Source organism: Rhinolophus ferrumequinum, chromosome 12 (assembly GCF_004115265.2).
Source record: "Rhinolophus ferrumequinum isolate MPI-CBG mRhiFer1 chromosome 12, mRhiFer1_v1.p, whole genome shotgun sequence".
NCBI classification, from domain to species: domain Eukaryota; kingdom Metazoa; phylum Chordata; class Mammalia; order Chiroptera; family Rhinolophidae; genus Rhinolophus; species Rhinolophus ferrumequinum.
In genome coordinates, this window is record NC_046295.1 from 51,073,015 (window position 1) to 51,085,587 (window position 12,573).

The window sequence follows — 12,573 nt, forward strand, 5'->3', positions numbered from 1 at the left end:
CCTCCTCTTAGCAGCTCCCAGGTAGTAAAGAAACCATTTTCAGACAGTGGGGAGCATCACCCTATTGGCATGAAGCCAGAGAAGCTTGAATCTTTGGCTCAAGGAGAAAAGAAATGAAACTGTTTTCAGAGTATTTATTCCGTCAGTGGGAACCTCTGGCTGAGATCCAGTACCTGCCCAGCTGACCCTCAGCAACACTGATAACCTCATCACCCCAACTTCTCCAAACCCCTCTTCCAAATTGTACTCACCTGGCTTCCCTCTACCTTCCTACTGGCTCCTCCTCCTCTCTTTGTGGCTCATGTCTCTCTATCAACCCCTTATATGGTCTTCAGGGCTCATTCTGGGTCCTCTTTTCTCCTCATCCCACAATCTCTCCCTTGGCTATCTCACCCCTTCCCATAGCTGACAACCCCCCAAATTCCCATCTCCCCTGAATCCCAGACCTTCAGATCCTCTGGCTACCAACCATCAATTCCCAGCTGTCCTCCGAGAAGCCCAACAAACATGTCTATAGCAGATTATCAGTAGTGCCTCACTCATACCCGCTGCTGCTTCTGCAGTTATTTATTTGCCTTAGAGCTTTCTTTAGCCACCAAAACCCGCACTGCCTGCTGAGGCATCAGGCCAAAAGCCCTGGAGAGTTACAACATCCCCGCCCCCAGCCAGGAGAATCCCCCAACCAAGAATGGGCAGGCGGTGGTATATAAGCATCCTACCTCCCTCATCCCTCCCAGAGGCAGGAGACCTCTGAGGTGCATGTCCTGGACTCCCGCGGGTTAAGCTCCCGTAGCCCCGATGTAACCGCTGGTAACTCACTCTTTATTGGCTAACTTAACTTCCTTTTTCTATCCCTTTCCCATTTACCTACAGGTGTTTCCATCACCTGCCAAACTAACAACTTGCACACACATCTCATCTTGGGATCTCACTCTAGGGAAACTCAAACTAAGCTACTGTCTAAAGGGAACTTACTATCTTCTCCAACGTATCTTCCCACTGTCTCTGCTGCAGTGATTGGTATCACCGGCTGTCTTGGGTCCTCCTGCTTTCTACTCTGCTGTCCTCCCACCTCCAATTCATCCCCAACTCCTGGAGGTCCAATCACTCCCTTCTCAACGTCCCGACTCCATGCTCTGGTCCCAGGTCCTCATCTATTCTGCATCCCCAAAAACAGCCTCCTTCCTGCCTGGCTGTGCTCCATCCAGCCCGCCTCCCTTCACCACAATGAAAGGAATCTTTTCAGAATGTGACCCTAATCGTGTCACTCCCCAGCTTCCAGGATCATGCTCTGCCCCAGCCGCTCCCATTTCATGCCCCTCAGCCTCTGAGGCCTATAACCACACTCAGCTCTCTACCAGAAATGACTTTTTCAACATAGCTTCCAAGTCCTCTAAGTCTCTATGTGTTTCCCCCTCCAAGAAGGCTTCCTTCTTCCCTGGTCTTCCCCGAGTGCCCATACCTGTACCTACATAACCACAGATCCCATTTTTCCTCCGTAAGGCCCTCCTGGCCAGCCCCTGTGAGAGCACACAATGGAATGTAGCTCCTCCTGCTCTGAGCTGTGACCCCAGGATATTTCCCCACCAGGCCCCAGACAGGCCATGACCTGTCAGCCTTCCTCTGTCCATTTTGTCATAGGAATAGGATTTCAGAATCTCAAAGATCTCTGGGGTGGTGGAATGTATGTTCAAAATGCCCAGGTGTCTAGACTCTGTGGGCAAGACTGGGCTCAGAGGTCAGAAGAGCAGGCTGGGATCGGGTCACAGGACTCGGGTCAGGGTGCTGCAGCCAACAGGAAGGGGACTGGATCTGGGCCAGGGGTCTGGGCCTCACTGACAGCCCCCTTGAGTGAGGTGGGAGACGGGATGAGGGGTTCGGAGCAATACTTACAGCCCACGTGTAGGAGGACTTGGTGACGCAGGTGCCAAGAGTCCCGGTGGAAGCAGGCGTAGAGGCCGCTGTGGCCCAATTCCAGGCCACGGAGCACAAGCTGAGAGCCGTTGAGCAGGTCAGAGGCCAGATCTGTCCCATTTACCAGCCACGTCACAGCTGCATCCCAGTTGGCTGTCCCACATGGCAGAGTCACGTCTGAGCCTAGGCGCTCATACTGCACATGGGGTGCCTCTGTGGGGGGGGGGGCAGAGGGCAAAAGTCACATATTACAGCTGCCCCCAGCAACTCCAGGTGCATGTGCAGGGATGAGAGCCTGTGAATGTGCCCGAGTGAGGAGTCCAGGCTGAGAGAGGCTCTGACGGTGCGAGTGTTTTAGGGAGATGAGAAGTGTGCAAAATTTTTCTGAGGCTGTGCAAGTGTACAGATATGTGAATGTCTCCAAATTTGTGTGTGTGCATGTCCAGGAACTGTGTGTATATGAATGAGAGATCGTGTGTGTGAGAGACAGACAGAGAGACAGAGCGAGAGCGAGAGGGAGAGACATTGTGCGGAGTGCTGGAAGGGGTTAGATCTCCGTGAAAACCCAGTTCACCTCCAGTCCCTAAGTCCTTTAAAAGTTTTCCTGACCCCCGTGACCCTAACCTCTTGCTACCAACAGGCCCAGCCCCAGTCACTGACATCTGCTACCCAGGCAAGCTGGAGCCGAGAGGCCCCATTCCTGGACTCCGTGCTCTGTCTTTCCCCATCTGTTTCTCTTCTCCATCCTTATCTCTTTCTGTCCTGCCTTTCTCCCTCTCCCTCACTCTGGCCCCCCTAACAAGCACCACCCCACCCCCCAACAAGCCATTCAGGGCTTGGGCAGCAGGAGAAGGGAGAATGGGCAGGGTAGCTGAAGCCCTAGGGAACTCCTGGCAGCTGTCAACTTTGTAAAGCAGGAACTGCTTGGAGTGGGGGTGGAGGAGTGTTGGGACTGAGGGATCTCTCTGACCATTCCTCTCCTGCCCCCAGGAGGGGCCTGTCAGAGCCAAAAGCAAACCCCAGCCCTGGCCTCAGCAACCCAGGCATGATGGACGGAGCCCAGGAGACTGGAGTGGAAAGGGTGGGAGGGCGCACCTGTCGAGAGGCAGTGCTAGGTGGGGGAGGCAAGTGGGACAGAGAAAGTCCCAGACACCCATCTAGGGACTCCAGTGGAGAAGCAGGCTTGCAGAGCCAGAGATGCTAATCTACTCTCCTCATCCTGCACCCCCAAGACTGGAAGGCTGGATTCTTCCCTGGTCCCAGCCAGATCTGGGGAGTAAGGGTGGGAGGAGAAGAATGAGGGGGAAGGGTCAGGGTGGGGGGGCTGTGAGATCCCTCGTTAACACTAGCTCACTTCACCCCTCCGAGAGCCACCCTGCTGAGATGGGGGATTTTCAGAGGCAGTTCCTGTTAACGAGCCAATTAAGTTGGGCCAGTGGCCTCTTAATTAGACTTGTTAACACCACCAGGACTGCAGGAGGTAGGGATCCCCATATGCTGCCAGCCGCCCCCTTCCCTCCATCGCCGCCCCCTTCCCAGCGCTGCTTTTCTCTGTGCTGGAACATTTGTCCCTGTTTGTTGCCTCTGCTGGCCTCCCGGTGCAGGAGTCTCTCCATGTCTCCAGGTCTCTCTCCCACTGCCTGTCTCTGTCTTGCCCCTCTCTGAGCCTCCCTGTCCCTGTTGGAGAAGAGGGAAGCAGGAAACCCAGCCAGCCCTGACCACTCATCTGCGGGGCCTGGGACCAGCCGAACAGAAGATGAACAGGGCGGAAGGGCGGCGGCTGGGGGCCTTGGAGGCCACAGCTGTGAGGCTGGACCAGAGACTGAATGGGGGCCTCCCCCTGACCAGAGGCCTAGTGTCCAAGGCTCAAGCCATAGAGCCTCCCCCCCAATCCACCAGCCCTAGCCACTGAGCCCCCCTCCAGCCTCCCTTCCAAAAACCTGGAGCTTCCAGGAAACATGCCAAAGCCCCCCTCTCTGCACCCCACCCCCCAGCAGAGACTCTGAGTCCAGCTGCCTGAGGAGGAGGCTGAAAACTGACCGTTGGGGAAGGGGCGTGGCCATCATGGTCCCAGAGACAACACATCAACACTGACCAACAGCAGCTCAGAAGTAACAGGGGCCCAGGATGGTCCTTTAATCCTGGGGGGCGGGTACAGCCACAAGATGAGGAAACAGTGACCCAACAACACAACAATATATAATGGCAGTGGGATAACACTTCTCCACTGCACCTTGTCCACCTCAGAGATGACACGGTAACACAACCAGACAACAATGACAAACCAAGAACATAAGGAGAGGGCAAGAATGAAAAATCACAACACAATGACAGAAGACAACTACGGGCCACAAGGCAGAGGCGGAGGGGGCAACGTGACATGACAATCACAGTGTCCCAACTGCTACAACAACACAACAATGGCAATACACACAGCCATGCAACAGCTCCAAAGATGGCAGTGATTTAATCCTTTGTTTCTGGACAGCTCTCCTCCCGCCCCGTGGGTGCCCCTACTGATGTGCTGTCCATTTCAGAAATTAAATCAAGCAGCAGGGGGAGGATGGGGTTCTTGGCCCTGACGCGGTGACAAATGCTCCAAAGGAATCAGCTGTGAAAAGGTTGTTAGAAGCCAGTATGAGAGACAGAGACAGGATGAGGTCATGAACACGGAGAACACAGAGGGACAGAGCTGACGGCTCCCTCACACCTGCGCACACAGGCTCACATGGGGACCACATGCCGGAAATAGTCCCCCCGAGCGTTCTAAGTAACTTCACATCGCCACACACAATAGGACGAAGACGGTCACCACAGAGAAAAATAAGCACACACAGGACAACCATCCACAAGGTCACAGCCACACAGGGACACTGTCCCACTTCAGGGATGGTAACACCTGATACAAGATCACAAACATGCATAGGAAGGGCACCGTCACCCAGAGGCAGTTACACATGGGGACACAGTCTCACACATAGGGAGATAGTTTACCAGGGACACAATCACTCAAACAGACAGAAACAGAAAGAAACTATCAAACCATCATGCATGGGATACAGTCTCAAGCACAAGGACACAGCCCCACAAAGATGGCATGGTCAAATACAATGTCACCGGGGCACAGCCCACAAGGATTACAACCACACAGAGAAATGCATCCAAACAGGGACATGGTCTCCCCCACACAAGAACACAGCCTAATGCACATGCACAGTCTCACACACTCGCAGAGATGTGGCCTTATGCTCAGGGCCTTGATCACATGTGGCCCTGCTTTCCATACAGGGCAGGGACCAGGCCAGTGGTAGAGACCACTGCACACCTAGGCAGGTCAGGTTAGCACCGGAGCCCAGGGCAGGCTGACTGCTCAGTGGGCTAGCCTGGTGGTTCCTTCAGGCCCTGCTCCTTGAGGAACAGCCCTGGTGTGGGCCAGGCCCTCTCTGGGTCTTCGTGTTGGTCTTACAAGGAAGAGGACTCAGGAACCTCAACCTACTGCCCTCCTTGAACCCATAGCCTGGAGGATGGCAGAGGTCAGCCATCAGAATCTGCTCCACGCCTGGGCTCTAGAGATGCCCCCACCTTCCCTGTCTCTACCGAAGGCAGTTGAGGTGGGGGGGTGGGTGCAGAACACATCCAAGGGAGGAGTTCCCTACACCCAGAGCCCTGTTTGAGGAGTTTCAAGGTTAGCCCTCGTACCGACGTGGCCATGTGAGGTGCTGCCTCAAATGCAGTGGAATGGCTGGTGGTCAAGTTTAAGAGGGTGCTTGTTTACCATCAGGGGTGCAGCTCCTTGCCCTGTGGGCTATGGAGAGGCCTTAGCCCTCACTGGACATTGATGCGGGAGGGCAGGAGGCTGCCAGTGGCCCTGCTTAGGCAATCCTGCCTCCTGCAGCCATTATAGCTGACTGACCGACCAGTCCCCTTCCTTAGAGTGCCAGTCCTCTCCCACTTGTCACCCTGCCATCCCCCCCATCTTGTTCTCCGTCCTCCATCTCTGTCCCCATATTCCCTCTAGGATAAGGGGAAGCATTCTTGCCCACTGTCTCAGTGCCTCCCATGCATCCCTCACAAACCCCCAGGGCACCCCATTTCACCAAATACTATCTAGGGGCCCTGCCCCTAGCAGCCCCCAACTCCCACCCCACCTGTCTGTACCCTGCATCTATCCTAGTGGGAAGAGGGACAGATCCTCGTAGGCCAGGGAAACCATCAGCATGAGACCACCCAAGAGTGACCAGAGGGCTGTGCCTCCGAGACGACGTCAGTGAGACACCCTCATGTAAGTGCCATATGATTCATCTCCCTCTGGATGTTCATGGGTGACGATGCCAGCATGTGCCAGTGTGTGGCTCTTGGGTGAGTGCATACATCTGCACCAAGGAAAGTTCATGCTGAGCGATGGGAGAGGGTCAGCAGGGAACCCCCCACTTCCACCCAGCACTCACCCTGTGGACTGTGTCTCTGGGCGTAGACAATGGCAGCAGTGGCAGCAAGCACAGCACAGCAGGCCCACGGGACAGGAGCAGCCATCTGTTGGGAGAAACAGGGGCGGGGGGGCAGCATCAGCCCAGGCAGGAACCTTCTGGGGAGCCCCCCCCCAACCGTTTTCTGGCAAAACTGGGAAATCCCAGCCCTAGGGCCAGGGCACCTTGACCTCAAATGTCCTTAATGAGGCTCAGGATCCTCTTTCAAGCAATAGAAAAATAGCATCCTTGGCATCTGTAGGCAAAGGTTTGCTAAAATGGTAGAAGGCAACCTACAGTGGTTTGTTGCTCGATAAGACTGCTGGCTGCAAGATGTAGTCAACCGCGGATGAGATAGAACAATGGTAATGTTAGGGCCATTTTTCTAAAAAAAAAAAAAATAGTTTTACTGATGAGGTTGACTAATTAGCTATAAACACTACAAACTGAAAGGATAATGTTTTAACTTAGTTGGAGGTCTATATTTCTCCAAATTGCCTTTAATATAAAGTCCCCTGCTGTGCTCCGGGGTGGGGGCTGGGGGAAGGGGAAGCCAAAATCTGAATGCTCAGGAGCTCCTGGGATATATCCTCCAGTGAACCTTGCCACTGAGCTCGGGGAGGTGCAGAGCAGTAGGGTACCAGGGCATGGTACGTCGTGACCGAGGTCAGATGTGGCTTTTGCTTTCTCGTGCACTGATGATCAAAAGAACGAGGGGTTTTCATATACAAGTCCTTGCAGAGACCCCAGCCCATCCTTCACCCCAGTCACATACCCCAGAAGCCTGGGGCCCCCAGCCCTGTGCATTAGCATCTACACACGTCTGCGCGGGTACAGAAAGCACACTCAGGACATGGCCCCAGGAGCCAGGATGAGTCCAATTGCTCCCCTACATGCTGTCCTACTTCCTAAAATGGATCCAGTTGTCCTCTTCCTCCCCACCCCAGAACATGCTTATACCTGAGGGCAGAGAAATAACTACTTCCTGCAGAGAAGGCTCCAAATCTGATTCTCCCACTCCACGGTGTGAGGAGTGGGGGGAATGTCAACCAGACAGAAATAGAGATCCAGAGAGGAACACTGCCAGACACTCAACCAGAACCACTGTCAGAGGTACAGCCAGACACACAGCAAAGACACTGGCCAGAGGCACTGCCCAAAACAGCCAAACAGAACCCAAAAGAAACAGTTCCATACAGTTGGGAGATACTGGGACACTGCAAGGCCAGAGAAACAGGTAGACATAACCAGATACCCACCCAGAGAACAGCTGATACACAACCAAAGCACCCACCAGAAACTCTGTAAAAGATTCAGCCAGATGCAGATACACTAGAGAAAGAGGAAGAAGCACAGCCAGAGAAACCATCAGTGACACAGCCAGAGAGCAAGAGATACTGTCGGAAACCATGCCAGAGAAACTGCCTGACACACAAGCAGAGAAACACCAGAGGAACTGATAGACACAAACAGGCGTACACCCAGCAAAACAGCTAGAGAGAGAGCCAGAGACACCGCCAGATGCTCAGTCAGGAAGTATCCACACCGCTACAAACACTGCCAGGGACACTCAGACACACAGTCCGACACACTGCCAGACACAGCCAGAGACACCGCCAGAAATACTGCCAGAGAAATAGCCAGAGACACTGCAGACAGAGCTAGAGCAGAGGGAGACAAATGTGGGTGTCAGCGTGTAGCAGTGGCTGAGGGAGTTGGAGAGCATCTGACTTCCGGGGGCTCCTTTATGGGAGAGAGCTCCTTCCTGCCTGCTGGTTTCTATACTCACCCCTCACCAAGCAAGTCCCGCCATCTGCACCTGGTTTTCCTCCAGCCACAGCCACAGGTGCTCTGACTGCCCCTCCCTGGCACAGCTCATCTCCATGTGGCCTTGAATACCCCTCCCACAACAGTGACTCCTGAAGCCTTAGCTACCACTTGGCCTGGCTCCTGACCCTCAGCCACTCCCCTATCTTCAGCTACTTCTCAGACCTAGGAGGTTAAGACAATGGCCAAAGTCACAGTCAGCAAGTAGTGGGGCCAGGAAATAAACCCAGGACTCTCTGAATTTAGAGCTGGTGCTAGAGAAAGAGTGAGACAAGAGCTGGTTCCCCACCTCCACCCTTGCAGGTAGCTCTCAAACTCTCCCCCACCATCTCTGCCATCTGCCCATGTCTTTCTCCTCACAGCCAGGAAGACACTTCAGCTCAGTGCTACCCACTGCCCACCACATGGGAGCAGGAACCTGGGCATGGGGAAGCGGCTGAACAGACAGAGTGGGTGAAGGTTAGATCCCAGGATGAGAGAAGAGGGACCTGGTGGCCCTCTGCTCCCAGCTCCTTCGTGGTCGCAGTTGCAGCAGGCATCGGAGAGGAGATGGCCTGGCACACATGCACATGCATACAAGCAAACACACACACGCACACACACTAAGGCCCCCGCGGGGGAGGGGTGGCTTCTTCATCAAAGTCGCCTCCATCAGCCCGATGAGTTACTGTAAGGGCCGGGCCCTGGGCCAACGGGGCTGCAGCCATGGGAGACGGGCGCTGCAGAGAGTGGGGGATGCGGTACCAAGACAGACACTGCATGGCTGGGGGCACCCACAAAAGGGAAAGGCCCAGGGAGAGGGGAACAGTGAAGCAGGGAGAGAGGGAAAGCCATAAGCAGAGACCCAGAGGGACAAAAAGAGACCGAAATAGGGAGAAATGGAAGAGACAGGAAGAGAGCTAGAGAGCATAGAAGATGGGCAGAGATTCAAAGGCAGAAGGAGAGACAGATCTAGAGAGAATGACAGAGACACTGGCAGGGTCTCTGGGCCTACCCTCCAGCATCTCTCTAAGCCCACACAACTCCTCCAGTGTGGGGAATGCGGTCATTGCAGCAGTGCTGGCCAATGTGAGATAAGAAGAGCAGGGCCTTCCTGGGGGCTATAGGATTCCCCTTGGGGATCCAGGAGTCCAGCCCCCAAAGGAAAAAGGTGGACTAAAACCCCAGCCCCTCTCTGTCACAGAAATCCAGAAAGCCTCAGGCCAATTTCACTTCCCCCGTCCCTCAGGGGCCCCACTGGGCCCATTCCCAGGTAGGGAGGCTGAGGCCAGAGGCATCCAGACTACACCTCCACCCTGTTCTAGCTCACCTCAGGCCGCCCATCCCAGGGCAAAGAGCATCTTTCCCAGGAATTTTCCAAGTCCACACCCAATGTCTCTGGGATAGATCTAGAGCAGGGGTGTCAAAACTTTTTTCAATGTTTTTTACCAAGGGCCATATGCAGTAAAATACACAAACAGCTGGGCCACTCACTCGAGGTGAAGTACGTATTGCCTCACCTGGTTTATTTAAGTAAACTAAATATATTTTTGGAATTTGCTGCGGGCCAATTAACAATGGATTGCAGACCGCAATTGGCCCGTGGGCCGCAGTTTTGACACCCCTGATCTAGAGGATAAATTTCATGATGCCCCAGATAAGGGCCATGCAAACTGACTTAGGCTCCCTGCAGACCCTTCCAGGAGCCAGCCTGGCCTCTAACCGTAGCACCAGAAGAAGGAGGGAACAGAGGGCACCCTACTAGCAAGAAAGGAGCCCAGCAGTCCAAACCCCTTGTCACAAGGAGCCCAGCATCTCTCCTGACACAGAACCCCAGAGCGTCATCGTTATACACACACAAACACAGGTGACACATTAAGAGACAAATCCTGGGCTCCCAACTTACTGTCGCTGTCCCACTGTGACACAGAGACACCATTATATGGTGATAAAAACACTCAGTATAAATAACACAGTTGTACAGTTGACAATGACACACAGGGGTGTTGACAATCACAGTGACAATGATGCAGTGAATGACAGTCACGTACAATGACACCAACAAACAGGGCAATGACACCTGTTGACATTGGCACAGTCACAGTAATAGTAACCTCAAAATCAAAAATGCCACGAGACTGACAGTCACATAGAGTAACGATGACATCCACAGTGACACAAGGCTATTGAGAGACTCAGCAACATGGATAGTCACACAGAATAAGACCTCCAGTAATCCTGGCAACACCGAAGTTGAGTCGCCAGCAGTGAGACTGACAGGTACAGTGACAGGCTCCAGATCAGCGACCTCGGTTACCCAGTTTCTGACTCTGGTTTAGGAACCATGGCCCAACACCCCTTCTGCCCCCCAGCAAGGTCCCAGGTGCCCTGTACCCTTACCCTCAGCCCCTGCCCAGCTGAAGAAAGTAGAACGTGAAGAAGGGGAAGTGTAAGTTTTAGAAAATCCCTATTTATCTCTGCAGAAGCAGACAGCAATGTAGGTTATACACGCCCAACCCTGAGGAATCCACACCACATCCAGGGTGGGGATAAGAGGTTCTGAGCACCACTGCCTGTGGCCTGGCTCTAACTGTGTGTGTGTGTTGATGTGCAATAGTGTGTTCGGAGCTTCAGGGTGTGGTTGGCATGGGTGTGCTGAGGATCAGGTAGGCTCAATCTGTCCTGGACAATGAATGAGCAGGGAGGCCCCATGTGGTGCCTCTAAGAAAATGAGATCCAACAAAGATTACTGGCCTGGCCTTCCCCCCGCCCCCTGCCCCCCGCATGCGGCTGGGTGAGGTCAGAAACATTCATCTGATGGAGGGCAAGAGGCCCATAGCAGGGCCAAGGTGACATCTCCACAGCTTCCAGTCTCCCTTGGCCACCCCAGACTACAGAACCCCTCTGTGTAAGGGACAAAGTACTCTGTCCTGGGACCTCATCCCCTTCCCTCTCCACAGCAGCCATAGAGAGCCTGTCCTGGGAATGAGGCAAGAACTCAGGACAGGACTTAGTACAAGCTAACTGATTCAAAGGCCTGAGGAACTCTAAAGAGGACTCAGACCAGCAAAGGAATTAGGGTGGAGTGAGGAAGACAGACCTACACTTGGAGAGAAAAACTGAGACGGAGCAGGGGCAGCGACAGGGACAAGGACGTGGTGGGCAGGGAGGACCAGCACGGGCTGAGGGGGAGCCTAGGAGACAGTCAGGGCTGGCCTGGCGGGAAGCTCCAGGCGTGGGGAGGAGGGGCTGAGGCCTGGAGGCCCCCAGATCCCACCAGGCCTAGGCAGCCTGGACAGCGTGGGCGGTGGGGGCGGGGGCAGAGGCCTGAGTGGTCCAGAGGCTGGGGGGATGGGGGGACAGGCTGAGGAGGGAGGCCTGGCCCCTGGCAGCTGGCCCGGCAGGCCCCCCATAGGGGAGGGGGTGGGCTGGGTCAGGGGCCAGCTCCTAGGCTGGGGCGGCTGGGGTGGCTGGCCATGGGGGCAGGCAGGCAGCTCCTACGCCTGGTGGTGTCTCTCTCTCCTGTCTCTGGGTCTCTCGTCTCTGGCTCTTTCTCCTTATTCTTTGAATCTAGACCTGGCCCTCCTCTCAGCCCTCGGTTCCCCCTGCCCAAAGAGCATAGGACCTAGAAACCATCCCTGGGTTCAAGATTCAAGTCTTATCTCTTCCTGGGCTACCACAACCCCACCCACGCCAGGAGCAAGCCCCAATGCTCAGGGGAAAGGACCCCCACCCAAACACAGGCCCCCTCCTCCCACCCCAATAGAAGGGGGCAGAAGAAGCTGAGCACCAGTTGGGGGGGCAGGAGGGAGGCAGGGAGAGCGGTCCCCAGCTCCAGTCGTTGGCTGAGGTTGTGGAAAAGGAGGCGGCTCAATGCGAGTGAGTTGGGGGGGTGGGTATCCGCACCTGCTGTTGTGACCTCCACAGCCGGAGATGGGGGCCTGGGGGGGACAGGATTCCAATGGATTTTGGCAGCAGCCTGGACTCTGAGTGCTCAAAGCCCCCACCCCCAGCCTCTTGCACCATGGGGACCCTGAGGTCAGCATGTGCGTGCCCTGCTGCACGTGTGTGCGGGTGTGTTGTGGGGGGAGCCTGGGGCCCTCCCATGATGAGCCTGGATGGGCAGCTGGGAGGTGCCCTGGGGAAGTAGGAGCCTAAATCCTACCAGCCTGTGCCCACACGTGGAGCCCCACTCTGGAGGGAGGACTGCCTAGTGACCTGGGCATGGGCTTGTGTATGTACATATATACAGACCTGTGCTTAAGCAACTGTCTAAGTGCAAAAGGTCTGGGCTTTCTCCCTCAAAAGTCATCTGGTCCAGCCCCCTGCCTCTCCAATGGGGAGCAGGAACAGGCAGATAAGATCCTCCCTTTGGGCACATAGGCTC

The 12,573-nt window shown here is 55.0% G+C and overlaps 1 protein-coding gene across 5 annotated transcripts in view; it reads right to left on the minus strand.

Moving 5' to 3' along the window:
* The window catches only part of CNTFR (ciliary neurotrophic factor receptor), a 44,988-nt gene that overhangs the window by 18,388 nt on the left and 14,027 nt on the right, over positions 1 to 12,573 (minus strand). For 3 of the 5 annotated variants that reach the window (XM_033122911.1, XM_033122907.1, XM_033122910.1), the window contains 2 exons: positions 6,363 to 6,447; positions 1,894 to 2,127 (listed from right to left, as the gene is read on the minus strand). In XM_033122911.1, coding sequence (XP_032978802.1) covers positions 1,894 to 2,127; positions 6,363 to 6,447 — 319 coding nt within the window. Of the gene's footprint in view, positions 1 to 1,893; positions 2,128 to 6,362; positions 6,448 to 6,677; positions 6,766 to 12,573 lie in introns of all 5 variants that reach the window. The other 2 variants (XM_033122909.1, XM_033122908.1) reach the window with 1 other exon arrangement.